This window comes from Dromiciops gliroides, chromosome 1 (genome assembly GCF_019393635.1).
Source record: "Dromiciops gliroides isolate mDroGli1 chromosome 1, mDroGli1.pri, whole genome shotgun sequence".
Taxonomy (NCBI): domain Eukaryota; kingdom Metazoa; phylum Chordata; class Mammalia; order Microbiotheria; family Microbiotheriidae; genus Dromiciops; species Dromiciops gliroides.
Window position 1 is genome coordinate 747,425,180 of NC_057861.1, and position 21,127 is coordinate 747,446,306.

At 46.9% G+C, this 21,127-nt stretch overlaps 1 protein-coding gene across 1 annotated transcript in view; it reads right to left on the reverse strand.

The window, feature by feature from the left end:
- The window catches only part of ITGA9 (integrin subunit alpha 9), a 351,429-nt gene that overhangs the window by 232,866 nt on the left and 97,436 nt on the right, over positions 1–21,127 (reverse strand). Inside the window, exon 15 of the mRNA XM_043975289.1 lies at positions 20,636–20,796. Coding sequence (XP_043831224.1) covers positions 20,636–20,796 — 161 coding nt within the window. The remainder of the gene's footprint in view (positions 1–20,635; positions 20,797–21,127) is intronic.

The following is a 21,127-nucleotide window of genomic DNA, read 5'->3' on the forward strand; positions in this document are numbered from 1 at the left end:
CCTGCCATCCGTTTCCAAAGGATGCTAAGAGCTTTGTTGATGTCACTGACAATTGGCAGGGGGACGTGGGTCACATCCATCCATCAGTATTTGGTTTCTGTGATCAGTCACTAACTTCAGGAAGGTCTGTTTTTATCCAGGAAGAAACCATTCTAATTCACTGAGGGTCAAGAGCACTATTTCTCCAACAGGGAAAATAGATGGGAAAAATCAACCTCTAAAATCAGCCTTCTGGGGCAGCAAGGTGCATGAAGATGGAGAGAGGAGAGCTGCAGAGAAAGAGGAGAGAGAGTTTTCTAGCTTTAGTGTGTCATATGTAGGAAATACAGCATCACTGGGAAAGAGGGTGCTGCCACAAACCAGTAAGACCACAGAAAGAAATGCCCATCCAACAAAAGTCTGGCACAAAACCCAGCTAGGTTTGATAGGAGAGAAACTGGAATTGGAGCCAGGAAGCCCTGAGATCGAGTCCTGCTTCTAATACTCCCTGGGTAACTGGGGGCAAGTCCCTAAGCCACAAAGGCTCCAAGGATACCTTAGGCCAGCTTTGGCTCTAATCTTTGGGTGAAGAAAAGTGATGGGGGAGAGATTTTCTCAGCCTGGAAGACATGATATAAATGTTTGAAAAGAGCTAGCTTCTCTTCCACTTCCATATCAATCCAGGGATGGAGGAATTTAAATACAACAGATACCACTGTGGATTTGCAAATATTGGCAGGATGCTGGGTTTAAAAAAAGAAAGAAAGAAAGAAAATCCTTTGTTCTTGCCTCCAGGATTTGTTTGTTTGTTTTTTTTTTTTTTATCACAGACAGATTTTTAGACAGTCTGTTAATTCTCCCAAAATATTCTGCAGAGAAAATTCACCCAATTGTGGAAGTCATCATTGAATACAGTGCAGGGCTTCCAGGAACTTGGGGGACTCAGGAAAGAGCCCCAAACTCAGAATCAGGAGACTCAGGCCCTCAATATGGTGTCCCTAGGAACAAGACGAGGGAATTCAATTTTCTCCATGGTCTCTTCTAGCCCTGAGAAACTTAAATGGCCTTTATCGCATTTATGCCTCAAGGACAACAGACAAATCCCTCTGTCCTTCACAACCAACCTATCTTTACAGGTTAATGACACGTCACTAACCATCACATATTCTGTGGTTCAGCCAAACTAGACTAGATGATGTTCTCCATCTACAACATTCCATCTCCCACCTCTGCACCTTTGTACAAGCTGTTACCCCTGCCTGGCACACTCTCCTCACTTCTAACTCATAAGACATAACTTAAGTACCATGTCCTATAAGGGGCCTTTCCTGATTCTCCCACTTAGGTGGCATAATAGATAGGGTTCTTGGTCTGAAGTCAGGAATACCTGAGTTTACATCCTGTCTCAGACATTTACTAGCTGTGTGACCCTGGGTAAGTCACTTAATTTCTGTCTACCACAGTTTCCCCACATGTGAAAATAGAGATAATAATAGCACCTACCTCAGAGTTGTGAGGATCAAATGAGATGTTTATTAAAAGTTCTTATCACAGTACTTGGCACAGAGAGGGCTTCATAAATGCTTGTTTAACCTTCCTTCCCTCCTTCCTTTCTCTCTGTCTTCCTTCCTTCCTCCTTCTTTCTTTCCTTTTTTCTCCCCTTTCTTATTAATGTATTCTCCTTCCCAAAAATAATTTTGTATTTACTTGTGTGCATGTATGTATGTATGTATGTATGAATGAAATTTATGCTCATCTTCCCCAACTTGAGGAGCAGAATATAGCTCCTTAAGGGAATGGACTGTTTCATTTTTGTTTATTAGTGTCATAGATAGGGCGCTGAAATGGAATTCAAGAAGATCTGGGTTCAAATGCTTCCTCAGACACTAACTCCCTGTGGGACCCTAGGCCTTAACCTCTCTGTGCCCCAGGTTCCTCATCTGTAAAATGACTTGATGGCCCTAAGGCTCATTCTGACTTCAGATCTATGGTCCTGGGCTCCCTAGCGCCTAGCACAGGGCCCAGAACATAGTGGGCATTTATGCTTTGGGGACTGAATCACATCAAAATGTCAAAGTAAAATGTGAAGCTGTCCCTGCCGTCCCCTCTAAGCTTACCCTCTGTGTTTCTCTAGTATGCTCTGATTTACATATGTTGTCTCTCTCTCTCTCATTAGAATGTAAGCTCTAGGGGCAGCTAGGTGGTAAAGTGGATAAAGCACTGGCCCTGGATTCAGGAGGACCTGAGTTCAAATCTGGCCTCAGACATTTGACATGTACTAGCTGTGGGACCCTAGGCCAGTCACTTAACCCTCATTGCCCCACCAAAAATAAATAAATAAAATAACGTAAGCTCTGTGAGGACAGGCATCAGGTTTTGCTTTTTCCTTGTATTCTTTGTACTCAGCACATCAGTGATTAATAAGCACTTGCTGATTGTTGATTGACAAATTAGTAAGGTATTCCTCTTTTTAAAGCTATTTAAAGGCCTTTCTCTGTTTGGTGCTTAAGTACCAAAATATGAAGTATCAAAGACTTCTTTCTACCTTCTAGCTAGAGACACACAGAAAGTGCACAGTTGAGTATCCAGTTTGAAGAACACCCTTGGAGGAAGAAGGGGGCGCGGAATGACTGGATTCGAGTAGAAGGGGCCCGTGCCTGTCCCACCAAAGTCACCAAGGTGGGAATTGCCCATTTGTTTGTCAGCCGAGGGTGCCCAAGTGACATGAACAACACAAAGCCTCCCCAGAGGCCTGTGGGTATATTTCCACAATGAGATGCAGCTGGAGGGAGGGAATTTGAATAAGCAGCTGCACGTGGCTGGAGGCCTGGGCAAAATCCCAAGACAGACAGACTTCATCTGCTCTGCTGAATCCATCTGCCATGACCCCCATCATCACCATCTCAAGCCCTCCACTGCAGACCCTAGAATGAAGAGTTCCTCTTTACTCAAGCCTAAATTCAGGGCAGCTGGCCCAGAGGATCAAGCGCTGGCCCTGAGGCAAGAGGACCTGAGTTCAAATCTTACCTCAGACTCTTACTGGCTGTGTGACCCTGGGCAAGTCACGTAACCCCAATTGCCTTAAACATCCGGGGCCATCTCCAGCCATCCTGATGTATCACTTGTCACTGGACCCAGATGGCTCTAGAGAACAGATTGAGGTTGGTGACCCTGAACAGCCCTCCCTCACTTCAATCCAATTCAGTGCAAGTCATGACATCACCCCGATATCAAGAATGAAGGACAATCCACAACAAACAAATTCAGGGCCATTAGCAAGCTCTTCAACAAATTCAACTCAACAGACTTTCCCATGTGCCCAGCACCGAGGCAGGAAGACAACAACAAAACAGATCCTGTCCTTAAAGCTTACACTCTACTGAATTCTCTCGACTGTAAGGTAAAGGAAGGGACTGAACAACCCAGTGCCTAGCCTTCAGAAGGCCGGAACTACCCCAGCCTGGACCTCTCCCATCATCACTTCCCCTCTTAGCCCCATTTTGGATATCCATTTGACTCCCAAGGTTATAAGTACTGACTCCCATTTGGGCACCCCCCCCCCCTCTGGACTTATAAAACTGCTCATTACACAGATTCTCACATAAAAGGATTCTCAAAAGACTGTGGTTCATCAGATGGTAACTGTGATTTCAACTCATTTCACTTCACTATTGATTAGGCACCTACTATGTGATAGGCACTTGAAAAACAAAGGAACACTGGACCATCCCTCTTTCCACTGTGGCCCTCCAGCCACTGACAAACATCACCTGATGTTCAGGATCAATCTGTATTCACATACTGAAGCCCGCTGCTCCTCCTTGGGTTTGTGGCATCCGATACAAACAAACAACCCTGGCCCAGATCCTTTTTAATGAGAATCCTTCTTGTTCATCCACCACTGCAAAAAGAGCTCTCAGAACTTGGATTCACACCCAGAAATTTTGGATGTAGCTTCTGGAATGTTTTTCAAGTTTTCCCTTGTCTGTTTCCTACTGCTATATAATCCCATTTTTTTTCCTTCTCCAAATTTAAAAAGAGAGAGAGAGATTAATACAAGAACCTCTGCCCTTTTATATCCAGTGGGGAATTAGAGGAAACATAACCCAAGCCAAAATTTGCCTTGGTATGATTAGCAACTTTCCACCAGGACTCCTGAAAGCTTTGGCTATCACCGGCCAACACGTGCTAAGGAAAGTCAGCGGGCTGGGTCCCTCACCCTACTGACGTCACAGCCTTGGATTTTACAAACCAGACAATAACATGTAGAATAACGTGGTGGAACCAGGAAGCAAGAAAACCCAAGCGTGGAAGCACCAAGGAAATGCCTGAAAAGACAGAGATCACTCAGGTTCAGTTTGGTTTTCCCCATTCCACGGAAAAAGAGATAAATTCATTCAACAGGATTTTTATTCAGTGCCTATTTGAGCTAGCCAGGCACTGAGACTAGAAAAAGCAATTCAGTAAAAGGCTCTATTCTCAAGGTGCTTACATTTACCATGGGGCCCAACATAGATGGATAGATAGAAGGAAGGAAGGAAGATAGGAAGAAGGGAAGGAAGAAGGGAAGGAAGGAAGGAAGGAAGGAAGGAAGGAAGGAAGGAAGGAAGGAAGGAAGGAAGGAAGGAAGGAAGGAAGGAAGGAAGGAAGGAAGGAAGGAAGGAAGGAAGGAAGGAAGGAAGGAAGGACAAACATACATAGACATATGTGTATACATGTATATTCAAAGTAAAAAGTAAACAAAAATATAGTAACAAGAAGGAGGAGGGCAAAGGAAAACCAAATGCTTGGGAGGATCAGGGTGGGCTTCCTGTAGGAAGTGGTGCTTGAATGAGTCCTAAAGGAAGTTAGGGATTTCGAGAGGAGGCGGGGTCCCAGCCTTCCCAATGGCACAGAGCTAGAAGACAGAATGGCACATCTGGGGGAGCTGAGGAGGCCCGTTTGCCTGGAATGTTGGGTGCATAAAGGTTGGCTAGAGGCAGATCGTAGAGGACATCCAATGTCCAGTCATAGGGAGCCTCTGGAGCTCCTGGAGGAGGGGAGTGGCATGGTCAGACCTGAGTTTTACAAAGACCACTTTGGTGGTCAAGTGCAGGACGGATGAGGGGGAGGGTAAACCTGAGGCAGGGGGACCAAGGAGGAGGTGATGAGGCCTGAGCTTGGGCGGTGGCCACAGAAAGGGAAAGAGCAGAAACTGTCATGGAGGTAGCACTGAAGAAGGTTGGCAGCTGAGACCCCAAAAGACAGTGAGGAGCAGATGAGTCCGGAGGCCTCTGGAAAGTGTCTATTGGCATTCTGGACCCCAGTGGGGCACAGAGAGTTCTCATTCTCATGAGAAGCAATCCCGCCTGGCTTTGTATCCCAAAGAAAAGCAGATCAAGAAGCTTAATCCAATGTAGCTTTTGGACACAGCCCTTCTAACTGGGGGCTGCCACAGCACACACAGAGCACAGGACCTGGAGTCAGGAAGATCTGAGTTCAAATCCTGTATCAGTCATTTAGTAGCTATGTGACCCTGGGCAAGTCACTTAACTTCCATCTTCCTCAGTTTCTTCGACTATAAAATGAAGATAATACCATCCCCCATCTCACAGGGTTGTTGTAAAGATCCAATATGATCATTGGAAAACACTTAGCATGGTCCCTGGCACATAGTAGTTGCTTTATAAATGCTTATTCTTTTCCCTTCCCAGAGTGGCACTTGGGCACAGGAGCAGGTTCAGATCCAAGAAATGACCTCAATAAATGTGTTATTATCAATGATAATCCCATACTTGGCCAAGTTCTTCCCTTGAAACAAACCTGTCGGTAGCATTAATTATCACTCCCATTTAACTGAGAAGAAAACTTAGGCTTTGAAAGGTTAAAAAAACAAACACTAGTATCTCAAATAGGATTTGAACCCAAGTCCAGCCAGGTACCCGCCTCACCAAGGTTCCTGCTAGGCTTGATTTTATCTCTAGTCTGCTGTTTTCTCCAGGGCATCATGTCTAAGTGCTCCAAGACGGGCACCTTCTCAGCTGGACAGCACAGCTGTGAGGAGGTGGGGCTTCCCTGGCTAGCTTCACTTAAGATCAATCGGGCTTTCTCTGAGATTCTCCTTCCTGACTCCTGGATAGTCACAACAGGAAAGAGGGTCGGGCCCTCTGTTTGGCCAGGCAAAAACTTCCCTTTGACAGCCTCCCACCCAAAGTCCGGGCCCAGGGGTTTTTAACCAAAGGCCGGCGAACTTGGTTTTTTATTTTGTGGTCATCGTGCTTCCCTGGAATTGGGTTCCTTTGTACTTTTCTTACTTTACTTTATGCAGACAAAGCCACGATTCTGACCAGACGTCCACGGGCTTCACCAGACCATTGCCTCTGCTTGGATACTTCCAGGGGGCATTCAAGTTGGAGGCTGTTACTGGGCAACTACAGCTGTAAGTTAAGTGAGACCCCAAAGATGCGGCTTTGATCCATGACTTCAAGAAGGCAGCAGGAACAATCAAGAGAACAGTATACACTGAGGTCACAGGACCCGGGTTCAAATCCTGGCTTTGCCATTTACCACCTCCGTGACTTTGCCCAAATGACTTGACCTCCCCAGGCAGGCCTCAGTTTCTCACCTATATAAGGAGCAAATTGAACTAAGCAGCCTCTAAGGTCCCTCCCAGCTCCCCCTTGGGCACACGACTTAAGCATCTATAAAAGACGGGGCTGCACCAGATGCCTCCTTAGGGCCCTGCAGGCTCTAAATCTATGATCCCACGGTCTTGACCAAAGTAGACCCAGGCAAGACTTCTTTGTTCCCATTGAGTCTCACGACAGCCCTCTGAGGTGGGCAATACAGGTATCATAGTCCCCATTTAACAGATGAAGAAACAGAGGCCCAGATGGTAAATGATTTGCTCATGGGCACACAGCCATCAAAGTGTCAAAGGGCAGATCGGAACGCCAGTGTTCCTGGGTCCACATTACCCACGATTCCATTCTGCCTCTAAAGAACACGTACCCTCGGAGAGCCCACTGGTCTGAAGACAAGGAGAATAATCTTTACTGGACATGGTTCTGAGACTAATTATGGAATTCAGGCTCTCTCTGACCTCATGCTTATGTGTAGAAATCAGCTGACTGGATCTTTGTCTCTTCTCCCCCATTAGTTTATAAATAGCCTCTGGAGATCAGAGGTGACCCATGGCTCCATCTGCCCCCAAGGGCTGCTATTCTCTATACTGGGAACACTACATAAATATTTATTGCTGATTCAAGTAAACTCTGCTAGTGAGAGCTCACTGGAACACTCCACACTCCCACAGAATGCCAGGCAGGGGACACTTCCAGCAACAGCTGTGGTGTGGCCAGCACATGGAGCCAAAGACCTGGGTTCAAATCCTGGTCCCACCAGACAGCTGGCTACCTGGCTACCTTGGGAACTCACCCTGGGCTTCATCCATCTGCCCCCCTGTCCAACCGGGGAGGGGGAGTAAAAGGATCTCTTCCAGCTCTTTCCAGGTCTAGATCGCTAATCTAGAAGGATGTCTAAGGGCTCCTTCTAGAGCCATGATTCCAGAGCAGAGGGTACTAGCACCTGGCATCCAACAGATTTGTGGGTTGAATCCAAGCCATCTGTGACCTCTTTGATTTCACTAACCTCTAACGAAAATTTTCTATTTCCTTCCCCTAGGAAGATTTTTTTTAAAGCAAACATTCCAAGGTAGAGCCCATCCATGGACTTCACCAAGCTGCCAAAGAGTGGGTCTGTGATACACAAGAGGTTAATACTTCCTGTCCTAGGAGGTTCTTTCCATATCTCTCATGCTCGGAGGATCCTGTCTTGATGCTTAATCTCAGAGAGATCTCAGAGGTTCTGGCCAGCTCTTCATCTCCGGCCCTAGGAGCTCTCTGGCCCCTTCCAGATTAAACAATCCAACTTCACCATGACTAAGCTTTAGCAAACACACTGGACCACTCTAGAGAAGGTCAAGATTCAAAACAAATTAATCGGGCCCTTCGACTTTCGTTCTCTCCTGAATCTTGACTCATAATTTCCATCCAACACACTCGGGGTCCTATTCCAGAATGTCAAGAGGTCCCCAGGGCCTTTTTCAGCCCTCCGCTCCTTGCTGGGAGGGGACGGGTGTGGCCGAGCCGCTGAATTCTGCTGCTGTCCCCAGGAGTCTGTTTTAGATTTTACCTCTTATTAGGTTACAAGGGATGAATACTTCCACCTTGGCTGAGGTTTTTAAGCTTGGAGAGGTCACCTACTCACCCTGTGGGTGGCTCCTGGGGTTTGAAATTAGCAACTTATTGAAAGAGCAGGACGGTCTTTTACCTCCAAACCCAATGTCCATCAACCACACTAGGCCATTTTGGCCCCAGACTAGGGCCACCTGTGCCTGGAATACTGTGGGTAGTTCAAAGCTTGAAGACCAACACCACAGACTTGGAGAAAGATGGCAGAAAAAGGGGGGTCTAGCAGCCTTTCAAAGGTCAGCTGGAAGAGAAATTGAGGACATACTGAAACCAACAAATCCAAGAAAAGGGTGGGGATGGTGAACAAGGAATGAGGTCCATGCGATAGTGGAAAGAGCCCTGGATTGGGAGCAAAAGGACTTGGGTTCAAATCTCACTTCTGACAATTATCACCTGAATGATGTTAGGTATTTAGCCATTTAACCTCCTTTAAAGTCTCAAGTAAAGTCACTGAACCCTTCTGGGACCTCAGTCTCCTTCTCTATAAGAAGAAAGGGTTATACTCAATGGCTTATAAGTCCCCTCTGAGTTTTAAGCCTATATGAACTTGGCCAAATCTCACAGAGTCCCTGAGTCCCAGGGATCCGATCTGTAAAATGACAGGGTTGGATCAGATGGTCTCTGACATCCATGAGCTCTATAGCTCTATAACCTTTGTGTGACCTTGGATAGGTCACTTGATTTCTTTAGGCCCCAGGTTGGTCACCTGTAAAATGAGGGAGGCTTCTGAGGACCCTTCTGGCTCTAAACTTCTGCTCCCAAGATTCTATCAAGACAAAGAAGTATCCCCTCCCCGCTCCAGAGCCCTCAGGTCAAACACTGGACTAGACAGAGCTGCCATCCCAGCCTGGGGAAACCCTCCTACACTGTCCAAGGTCCACCACCTCATGTTCCTTTCAAAAGATGGAGTTTGCAGAAGCTTCCCTCCCAGGTGAGTGTGGAGAGTCAGGGATGAAGGAAAAGTGAACATCAGTGATGTCCTGCATGTCCTGCAGCAAAGATGCACTAACCCTGAATGCGTATCTGCACAGCACAGAGAGTGTGCAAAGGCTTCCCAAGCCCGAGCTCATTTGTGTCTATCCAGTGAGGAAGGGATCATAGAGCAATCAACTAACATGCGTTTACTTGAGCACCTACTATGTGCCAGACACTAGCGATACCAAGACAAAAATGAGACTGCATGCCATGGAAGAGCTTACCCTCTGTCAGGGAAGACACAGGGATAAATATACTTATTACGTGTTCTAATTATTCCCTTTTCGCAGAGGGAGATGCAGAGCCCAGCTTTTCCTAGTCCCTAACCCAACATTTTAATCATTATGCCTCACCATTCCTGTCTGGCTGCTGCACAGATCTTTCCTTAGCCCAGCCTAGTAAAAGACGGGTCATTTCTAAGGATTATTCAACTTCCAGGTGAACCCCTTCCCAAGCCCTGCTCTCCAGCCTACCTTTGATGTACCCAAATCCACACCAAAAATAAAAACATCTCTGTTAGAAAACAGAGAAAGGGAGGCAGCTAGATGGCGCAGTGGATAAAGCACCGGCCCTGGATTCAGGAGGACCTGAGTTCAAATCTGGCCTCAGACACTTGACACTTACTAGCTGTGTGACCCTGGGCAAGTCACTTAACCCCAACTGCCTCACCAAAAAGAGAGAGAGAGAGAGAGAGAGAGAGAGAGAGAGAGAGAGAGAGAGAGAGAGAGAGAGAGAATGGAGAGAATGAGACAAAGAGAGAGAGAGAAATGAGGCAGCATATCTTAGTGAATAAAAAACAATCCTGTCCCCCCTCTTACATAGACTAACTGAGAGACTCTAGGCAAGTCACTTAACCTCTCAATGCTCTGAGATTAACCTCTCTAAGACTAAGATGCACAGAAGATGCCAACTTGCCTGAGAAAGAATTTCTTTGCCTGGGAGTTCCTGACATCAATGAAATCGAAGGTTCAGTTAATACCCCTTATCTGTGCGTATACACATACTTATGTGTATAGATACACATACATACACACACACACACACTCTCAAGTTCACAGGGGTATTTTATGATGGAAGTGGGGCTACTGTTTCTAAACATTGGAGCTTCTCAAAAATGAAATGGGCTGCCTCAAGAGATAGTGAGCATCCTGTCCCTAGAAATATTCAAGAGGAAGCTTGACCACCATCTGCCAGGGTCAAGACTTAACAACAATGAAAAGCAATGCCTCATTACTTCTTTCCCTAATTTGTTCTTTCCTAAACAGAGACCAGAAAGAATCTCAGCAGGGGAACATCTGCAGGGAGAGGAGAGGGGGAGGAAAGAAAGTTCAATGATGCATTGTCCAAAGATGGGAGACAGGTGGGCAGAGCTATCTTTGGACACGCAGGAGATGTTTACACACTGTTTGCTCTCCGCTCTGAACACTTCCATGGTCTTATCCATGCCCCTTTGCTCCCATGGGCCATCGCTATTCCAAAGCCAACAAGAGCAGAGTTTGCCTTTCCCTTGGAATTGGGGAACACTGACCTCCAACCCTCTGCTCCCTCCCTGTTCTCTCCCTCTGCTCCCCCTGCTCTGCCTTTGCCTCCCACAGTTCATACTTTTGACTCTACTCTCAATTCTGCCACTGGCCTCCAGCCTTGCACTGTAACTTCCTGCCATGGGAATCTCCATCACCAGATAACCCCTATCATCCACCTTGTGGCGACTCCTAGATGCATAAAGCCCTGCTGAAAGGAGCCACATCCCATGCTCCCTACCACTATGAATAATCTGTGTAAAGTACTCTGAGGAGTTTCAAGTAGGCTTCTAATAAGGAGTCAGCAAGTGCTGATAAAGGGCCCACTGTGTGCAGGGATCCACAGACAGTGCCTGCCCTCAGGGAGTTTCCACTCCATGGCCACTACTGCTTACCATCCCACAACTACCATATCCTGATTGCTAGGAAATGAAGGGGCTCTGGAGTCATCTCGGGAAGCAATCAAAGTGTGCCCGATAACCAATGAAAGGCTGACTCAAGTCCACGTTCATTCTGGTGCAGTTGGTGCTTCTTTCCCTAGTTCTCCCATATTCAAGTCTGTCAAATACTCTGGACAAGATGACCTTTAAATGACAAAGGCTTACGGTCCCATCGCCTCCAGCTCTAAAGGACAACTCAGGGATCTCCACACGGGGGAAGGAGAAGAGGCAGGACCCTTTATTTGGGAAGGGGGCATGGTGGAGAATGGGGGGGGGCGGTAATTACCAATACCTCCAAGAGATAAAAACAGCCTGATTCAGTGCCCTGCTCCACACAACAATGCCCCCTCCCTTCCCAGTGCTCATTTCCAGAAGACATCCTTCCTTAAGCCACGATAACAACAATCCACAGAGCAGATAATATCCCACCCGTGGCCACCTCCACCCTCCACTACAACTCCAGGACTGCATCTGCCCTTGATGTTGTGGGTACCATGGAGAGACTCTCTGACCCTCTGCCCACACTGCTTCCCTGCCTCCAACTTTCCCACCCAAACACATGGTTTTCATTAGCATTCCTAAGATCTAACTCAGCATTCACACTGATGCAGGAAGCCCACGGAGGTAGGGGGGAGGTAAACAGCTGGGCTGGTCCCCCTGCTCCATTCTCCTCTCCTGGAAAATGTGTCATCAAGTCCTAACGCCGCTTAATCCATCAATCTTCATTCACGGCCAATAAGGGTGCCCTCCATCCCTTCTGAAATCAAGGCTGACATACCTCAGAGCAGAATGCTTTCCTCTCTTTAATGGGGGAGAAAAAGAAATGTTCTCTTGGGCACCAACAGGCTAAAGACTGAGGGTGAGCAGGAACAAAGAGAGCTCCTGCCTCTCTTTGATGGGGTCTAGGCACACCAAGGGCCGAGCTCCCACGCCAAGAGGGACGCGGCAAGGAGCAGTAAGCCACATGATGCATGTGGTCACAGCCAAGACTGGGTCTACTTGAGGTGCAAGAAACTTACTCCAGGCTTTAGGAACAGGTGAGGAAAGGGAAGGCAAGGGAAACAATTAGAACAAAGATAGGGACTGGACCTAGGATTTTTGTTCAAGGTCCTCTTCCAGTGCAGCAGCTTCTAGTCTCAGAGAGCTGCCTGGGACTTAGAGAGGATAATTGACCTATCCAGGGTCATTCAGCCATTGTGTATCCGAGGCAGCACTTGACCAGGTTTGCCAAGCTCTATCCATTAAGCCACACTGCTTCTCAAGAGAAATAAAGGAAAGACAAGAAAGATGACTTGGTTCCATGCCATTGTGGGTTTCCTTATCAAAATCATGACCTAAGAAGAAAAGGGGGAAACAGCTGAAAAAAAAAGATAAAGACAGATTCTCCTCTTGAAAGCAACTGACGGTGGGCCCCTTGGAGGGAAAGCAGCAGGGCCTCAGCACCGGGCAGACCTCAGACAAGCCCCCTCCTCCACTCTCTACAAGTATGGGTGAGCTCATCCAGCCCTTGCTCAGAGGCCTGCAGTCTGGGGCAACTCAGTCCCATGAGCCCTTAAGGCTCTTCCCATTTCCTGACCCCAAAGGCCAGCACGTCCACCTCCACCTCTCTGAGCCACATCCTACATCACAGCCATGACCGGGAGATGTGTCTCTTTAAAGACGGGGGAAGGGGGTTTCTGCCTCCCTGGCAAACGCCATGATGACTTACTCCTAAATGTCCACGGAGCAAGAGAAGCTGGATCTGACATGTAAAGAAAGAGCAATACGTCTCGGGCATGTTCTCAGAGGGGAAAGTATCCTTTGGCTACTCCAGTAACTCATTAAGACCAAAAAGGAAGCTGCTTACCTCTCTTAGAATGTGCAAGCCCAAGAGCTGCAGGGTTAGCCTGACACCAGATCTTTAACTTCCCATTACTTCTCAATGAAGTCACATCACAGGAAACCCTGAAGTCATTTCAGGAACTAAAGATCCATGGCCCCTACTTGGATGCCCCTTAGACCCTGCCTATTTCCTGCCCCCTTGCATGTTAGCTTTGCTACCCTTACCATGTAAACTCCTTGATGGTAGGGATTGTCTCTTTTTGCTTGTATTCTTATTCCCAGTGCTTAACATGGTTCCTGGTACACAGTCGATGCTTAATAAATGCTTCTTATTTTTGCCTTGCCTTACCCAACTTCACCCACACTCAACATCCATTGCCTACACTATCATCATAGCCTTTGGGGGGGGGGGAACAATGAGGGTTAAGTAACTTGCGCAGGGTCACACAGCTAGTAAATATCAAGTGTCTGAGGTCAGATTTAAACTCCGGTCCTCCTGAATCCAGGGCTGGTGCTTTATCCACTGTGTCACCGAGCTGCCCCTTCATTTTGACTTCTAAAGCTTTTCCTAGTCCCCTCCTATTTGCTCCCCTTGTTATCCATTGCTCCCCACTCTAAACTCTGTGGTCTTTCCAGGCTGCTCTGACCATCATGCCATCACTTATACAGATCCTTCCATCTCCCCTCCCTGTGACTTTGCATGGGAGTTGTCCCCCACATCTGCCTTGCATTCTTCTCCCATCTGCTCTTTAGACTACTTTATTTTCTTCAAAACTCAATTCAAACATCACCTTCCACACAAAGCTTTTTGTGTTTCCCTCCATCCTACCCCATCTCCATTTTTATTATCAAGAACGCAGAGATTACATCTCTCATCCAATGCTACACAGCAAACCCCTTCCTTAGGAGACCCTAATGTATCCCTTTGCTGAAGTGAAATGCCACCACTTGTGTTGGAATGGACAAAGAGCTGCCTATAACAAAGCTCCATCATGACATAGCTTCCTACAATAATTAGGATGGACTGAAAAGCAAATCATAGCCCTTGAAACATAATTCCATATGATAAAAAGCCGCATTAAAAAGTGGAATTGGCTGTATTTTAACAGCTAGGAAACAACGAGTTACTGATTTAAAAGGCCCTTCCAAGTGAGTTGTCTATGTATAGTCAGGCCAGCGAATTATTAGAGGAAAATGAGACCAAAATAGGATACGCAATTAAAACCACTTCAATCTTGTCTATTTGAATGAGTTGTCATTGTTGGAAAATGGGAAGTACATCAAAGAACAGACATCAAAACACCCTAATGTCATCTCCTCAGATGCCTAACCAGTATAAATCAATCATTACAACAAGGAGGCCAGAAAAACAGCCTCAGCCAACTAGCTCTTGATCTGATTGACAAGCAAAGAGATACTGCAACAAAGGACAATACCAGTTTAGAACATATACTCATTTACAAAATCTTGCAGAAGATGGAGGAGGATTGTGACTATCACCTCATAAAACAAAAAGAAGTAGAAGAGGGAAAAATAAGCTTGCAGAAAGCTTGGAAAAAGGCACAATTAAGACATCATTCTGAGAACTGTGAGGATGAAACTGACAGAGGGACAACGAAGAGATTAAAAAGGGAAATAACTGGTCAACATTTCCTTAAAATCTACTTTCTCCATCGATGACAATAAAGTAACCACATTTGGACTGCAGTATCCCATCATCCCCAATGTATTGTATTAGGAAGTTAGAGAGGGAATGAAAGAAAACCAAGCTCAGGCAAGCAACTGGACCATACACAGGGGAGACCCAGACAACCCGATTCTGGGGGCATGGAGAGGGCAGTTCTCGAGCTCTGTAGAAGAGAGGAGGGTGCTAAATGCTTGGATAAATAATAGCTGCTACTACTATTGACAAAAGCAAAGAAAAAACTGTCACTGACTACTGGTGCATAGATCTATGGCCCAGAATGCAGATGGAACAGAGGGTCCCAGAGAGAGATGGGGAGGTCCTCCACATTCTCCTGCTTGGAGATGACATTGTACCCATCACACCAAGCCTCCTAAAGGAGATCACTTTGAGGGGTAACTGTGTTCCTCTAAGGCTAAACCATCAATGCATCTATGAGATCCATAATAACTCTAAGAGAAGCAAGAGTCAAAGTGAAGAGAGAGGGGGGCAGCTAGGTGGCGCAGTGGATAGAGCACTGGCCCTGGATTCAGAAGGACCCGAGTTCAAATCCGGCCTCAGACACTTGACACTAGCTGTGTGACCCTGGGCAAGTCACTTAACCCTCATTGCCCTACCAAAAAAAAAAAAAAGTGAAGAGAGAGCCAGCCTTGACAATAGGACCACTTGGGTTCAAGTCCTCCACCTGATGCATATTGACTGGCTGACCCCAGGCCAATTACTCAGCCTCTGCAGGCCCCAGGCATTTCTAGGATGATAAACTTCAGACAAGATGTAGGACTGCATTAGGAGAGAGGGTTCCTCACCATGAGCACCCCCACGCACACACCTCCACCAGGGACACCACAGATCCAGTCCAAAAACAATCAGTCTAAAGAGTTTGGCTGGGGGCAGCTAGGTGGCGCAGTGGATAGAGCACCAGCACTGGAGTCAGGAGTACCTGAGTTCAAATCCGGCCTGAGACACTTAACACTTACTGGCTGTGTGACCCTGGGCAAGTCACTTAACCCCAATTGCCTCATTAAAAAAAAAAAATTAAAAAAAAAAAAAAGAGTTTGGCTGACCTATTCACAAAGAAAAACCAAGCGGATAAAGAAACCCCACTGTCCATACCATGACATGAAATCAGAAGGATAGTGCATAGAGCTGGTCCGCCAGTACATGTACATTATGGATAGTCCCTGTAGATGGTCAATGAGCTGGCCCCAAATTTTAATAGAGCAGGCTGGATTGCATTTGGAAACTTGCCAGATGTCCCCTGAAATGATGGCACATTTTTTTTTTGGTGAGGCAATTGGGGTTAAGTGACTTGCCCAGGGTCACACAGCTAGTAAGTGTCAAATGTCTGAGGCCGGATTTGAACTCAGGTCCTCCTGACTCCAGTGCCGGTGCTCTATCCACTGCGCCATCTAGCTGCCCCGATGGCCCATCTTTTAATGCCAATGTTCTTCCCATGGAGAATTCAAAATTCAAGAAGCATTTATTAGGACCTATTGTGGGCAGAAACTGTACGAGGCAATGCAAAAACATTAACCCAATAGTCCCTGACCTCAAGGATCTTATACTCTACCGGGGGAGACAACAGATGCGTGTATAGGCGCACGGAAACTCTATACAAGATAAGTATGTAAGGTGATTCGGGAGAGGAAGACCCCAAACTGGTAACCTGTCCCACTGGCATCCATCCGTCTAGATTATACATGCCAGGGGCAAAAGAAGACATACAGAAGCTTTGCGCAGAGATGTCCCAAACACAACACAAATTGCCTGTCACAGCCTGCTTCTTATCATTGTCTGCTGACCAGATGGTGTTTAGTAAACTCGAAGTTGACTATTTATCTTAGCAGACATTTCTATGAAGCTGAGTGAAGGGTCCCCATGGGAAAACCCCTGCTCCAAGACTCCGGAGTCTACACGGACCTTTTAAGCACTTCAAGCTAAGGAAAGTCCCAAAGCCCTTCATGCTTGCTCTGCTGTGAAGCCCAGACAGTTTGGGATAACCTCCCCCCTCGGGGCCTGCAACCTCTCTCACAAGAGCCAATGGCTCCGACAGCTGCTGCCCACAGCTGGATAAACCAGAAGCCATGAAGGTCACAGCTGGTCTGCATCCCTGATACCTAGCCAGTCAGATAATATCATTATTTCCTTCTTCCCTAAACACCAGCCCTCTGTTGGAATCCAGAAAATTCTGGGGAGGAAAACCACTTCTCATGCCCAAACTATGTGGCATCTTAAGCAGCGGTTAATGTGGATATCAATTCTCAAGCTAGGCATGTTTTGGTAGGCTGTGTCTCTCGAGTGGATTCCACAGGAGCGTCTCACTGAGGATGTATGATCTTCCGCAAGGCACGGGGAAAGAGGGATGGATTTTGAGGTGAGATAGTCTGGGTTTGAATCCTAATTCTGCCGCTGACTACCTCTGTGGCCTCAGGTAGGTACCTCCTCCTCTCTGGACCTTGCTTTCTCAACTATAAAATGGAGGGTTGGACAAATGACCTCTGGAGGTCCTTCTAAGCCCTCAGTCCATGCTTCTAGGGTCCTTGGTGCAGATAGCACGGAACACATCTGAACACACATGTTTTCCTTGTCTCCTGAAATCGACGTCCTGGTGGGGTTCTGCCAGATTTTGATTATGTTGGTTGTTTTTGGTTGGTTTTTCAGAGAAAAAGATCAAGAAGCTATAGTTTGAAAGAAATATTCATGGATATACAGAGGGTCAAGCTCACCTTTTTCATTGTGGATTTCTTTGTTTAATTAAATCTTTGTCTTTGTTTTGGTCCATTTTAGAAGCTTCCTGATGAAAAATGAAGGATTCGATTCAATAAACAATTGCCAAGTCCCCGATAAGTATGAGGCCCTTTACAGGTGCTGAGAATGCAAAGGCAAAAACAGCATGTCCCTGCCCTCAAGGAACCTACACTCCACTGCAAAAGGCACTTAGATGCACAGTCATTTGGCAGGAGGATCCTAACAAGGAGGAGAATCACAAAAGGCTTCAGATGCTCCGACCTTTGAAGGAGGGGGGGGGGGGAAGCCGATCATCAGAGATGAGGAGAGAGAACGTTCCAAGCAGGGCAGCGGCCTGGAGAGAGGCACCAAGATGGAAGGTCACATGTGAGGAACGGCCAATGGACAGCCTGGGCCAGGACGCAGAGTACAGGGATGGGGGCGGGGCCAGTATTGGGCAATTCATGTGGAAGGAAGGACAGCCGGGGCCAGATCGTGAAGTACTTCGAATGCCGAAGCAAGGATTTTGTACTTAGTCCTAGAGGTAGTAGGGAGCCACAGCGGCTTGCTGAGTGAGGGTGGCCAAGTCGGACCTGTGCTTCAGCAAGATCACTTTGGTGGCTGAGTGAAGGATGAACTGAAGTGGGGAGGGATCAATACCTATGGCAAGAGTCCAGGCACGAGGTGATGAGGGCCTTCCCTAAAGTGGGGGACAGTGCTAGAGGAGAGAAGGGGGCATATTTGAGAGATGTTCCAAGAGTAACACCAATAACAGATTGGAAATGGGGGGTAAGAGAGTGAGGAGTTGAGAATGATATCACAAACATCAGAGAAACCAAGAGTAATTGGGAAATTAGGAAGAGGGGAGAGTTTGGTGGGAAAGATAATGAATTCAGTTTTGGACAGATTGAGTTTAAAATGCCCATGGGACATGTGGTTTGAGGTGTCCAATAGGCAGTTGGAGATACAAGACTAGAGGTCAGCAGAGAGGTTAGAGCTAGTTAAGTGGATTTGAGAGCCATCAACATGGAGATGATGATTTAATATATGGAAGCTGATGACATCATCAAGCAGACCTCTATAGAGGGAGAAGAGAGCCAGGGACAGAGCCCTAGGAGACAACCATGGTCAATAGGCATCACCTAGAAAATGATCCAGTCAAAGAGAGAGAAGGGGCAGTGGTTAGACAGGAAGCAGGAGTACCACGAGAAAACTTAGAAAGAAGAGAGTGTCAAGAAGAGAGAGGGTGATGGACAATGTCAACAGCTTCAGAGCTCAAGAGGGATGAGGAGTGTGAAAAAACCATTGGCTCCGTGATTAAGAGACCCTTGGTGACCTCGGAGAGAGCACTTTCAACTCAATGGTGATCTTGGCTGCCAGGTTGTAGAGAGAAGAGAAGAGTGAGAGGAAATGAATGTATAGATCATAGAGAGTCTTCTCAAGGAGTTTAAACATGAGAGACGGAGAAAGGGATGGGATGGGATGGGACAGGACGAGAAGAGGAGAGGGGAGGGGAGGGGAGGGGAGGGGAGGGGAGGAGAGGAGAGGAGAGGAGAGGAGAGGAGAGGAGAGGAGAGGAGAGGAGAGGAGAGGAGAGGAGAGGAGAGGAGAGGAGAGGAGAGGAGAGGAGAGGAGAGGAGAGGAGAGGAGAGGAGAGGAGAGGAGAGGAGAGGAGAGGAGAGGAGAGGAGAGGAGAGGAGAGGAGAGGAGAGGAGAGGAGAGGAGAGGAGAGGAGAGGAGAGAAGACGGTCATTGAGGCGGGAGGGAAGAGGGAATGACAACTCTGCAGTTGCAGACTGGGGTGCCAGGAAGAGGAATGGCATTCTAGGCAGAAAGAGGGAAATTAGGAGGAGGTGTAGGTCTGGAGAGAAAGCTCCCCGCTTCTGTTTGGGATGTGTTTGAAGGGGCCCATTGAGCTGTGTCCTCACAGATTCATTGCTTTACCTTTTATTAACTGTTCATCCTCTCCACTTCCTGAAATCACTTGCTATTTATTAATCATCACACCTAGGTTCTCCTCTGGTTGAAGTCAAGGATTGTTTCATTTTTTTCTTGGTATAAGCATGGTAGAGTGGATAGGATGCTGGTCTTGGAACCACAAAGACCTTAGTTCGAATTCTGCCTTCTACTCTTACAGAACATGACACTGCCTCAGCTCTTCATCTGTAAAATGCCGTGCTTGAGCTCTGTACCCTCCCATGTCCCATCCAGTTCAAGACCTATGATTCCCCAAGCCAAGCACTGCATACTGAATGCCCCTTCATAGACATTGTCTCATTTGGTCCTCACAACAGTCACACAAAGTAGGCAGGGACGGTACTATTAACCCCATTTTACAGATAAAAAAACTGAGGCTAAAGAGGGTAAGTGTTGCCCAAAGTTCCATAATCAGGAAATAATGGAACCAGGCCTGGAGCACAGATCTTCTGCCACTGAGGCCCCTGCTTTCCTAGGGCCCATACCTGCCAACCTTCCAGCAAAGGGTTTCTTAGTGCATAAGCCTCTCTAATCACCTATATCCTCAATGTTCTGAGCTCTCATATGAGCCGCATGTTCACAGCATCTGCCTAAAAAGAGGCCAGCACATTCCCAGACTAACTCAAGTGTTTTCCCATCCACCGCAGCCTCCAAGCATCCCATCCACAGGCTGGGCCTCTCACTTCCAGGCTGAGCAGCAAAGTCCATTTAATAAACAATTACAAGAGGAGAAAAACATTTTAAGGCTTATTCAGAGAGGGTGGGAAGGCCAAAAAATGTTCTCCTACAATAAACAGAAAGTAATCAAGGAGGATAAAAAAAAATACAATCTCAACCAAATACAACTATTGTTACCAGGAGTTTAGGAATCAATATGGGAAGGCAGTGATACCAAGCAAAACAACGGATGTAAGCAGAACCGGCAGTCTTGTGGCCAGGCACCTTGACAACCTGTGCCCAGGTCTCTTTTCCAAGAGGATCCTTGGAGAGGAAAGGATGGAAAAGCCCTCCAATGAACACAGGGCAAGACCCTTCCCCGATATCTGGCTGCCTGGTTCTCAAAGAACAAAGGAGAAAGAACATTTCAGAAAAGGGTCAAACAAGATCGTTGAGGTTTTAAGATGTGCTCTCCTCAATGGACTTTGGCCACAAGTCAAAAGAGTGAACGAATTGGCTGTTACTCAGGATGAATTTCCCTGGAAAGTTCACGTTATCTGCACAGGGAAAGAGAAGCCCCTTCCTGACAACAGGTAGGACACAAGAAGAATGTCTCAGACTGACCTTCACGTGGGCTTGGTAGTGTTCACACTTCTCCTCCATGTAAGAGAGCTGCATCTTCTCAGACACCTGCCCCATTGTTTCTCCAAGAGACACGAAGTATACCCGAGGCTGTTGGCCCTTCTCCTTTTTGGTCACATCGGCCGTCAAGACATAATTCAAGCCTGTAGATAGACAGAAAAAGGATAAATAGAAGACAATCTTCTGGCCCAGTTGGGAAATACCAGATCCAGTGAATCTCTGTATGGTGTCATGTATGGAGGAGAACTTGGGATGCCTCCAGTCAGGACAATGGCATGACCAACCTGGGACAAGGCATTCCTGACTGAGAATGTGATAGTCAAGTGGAAACTAAATTCAGCCATTCCAAGGACATATGTCTCTAAATAAAGATTACTGTTTCTGGGGCAGCTAGGTGGCGCAGTGGATAGAGCACCGGCCCTGGAGTCAGGAGTACCTGAGTTCAAATCCGACCTCAGACACTTAACACTTACT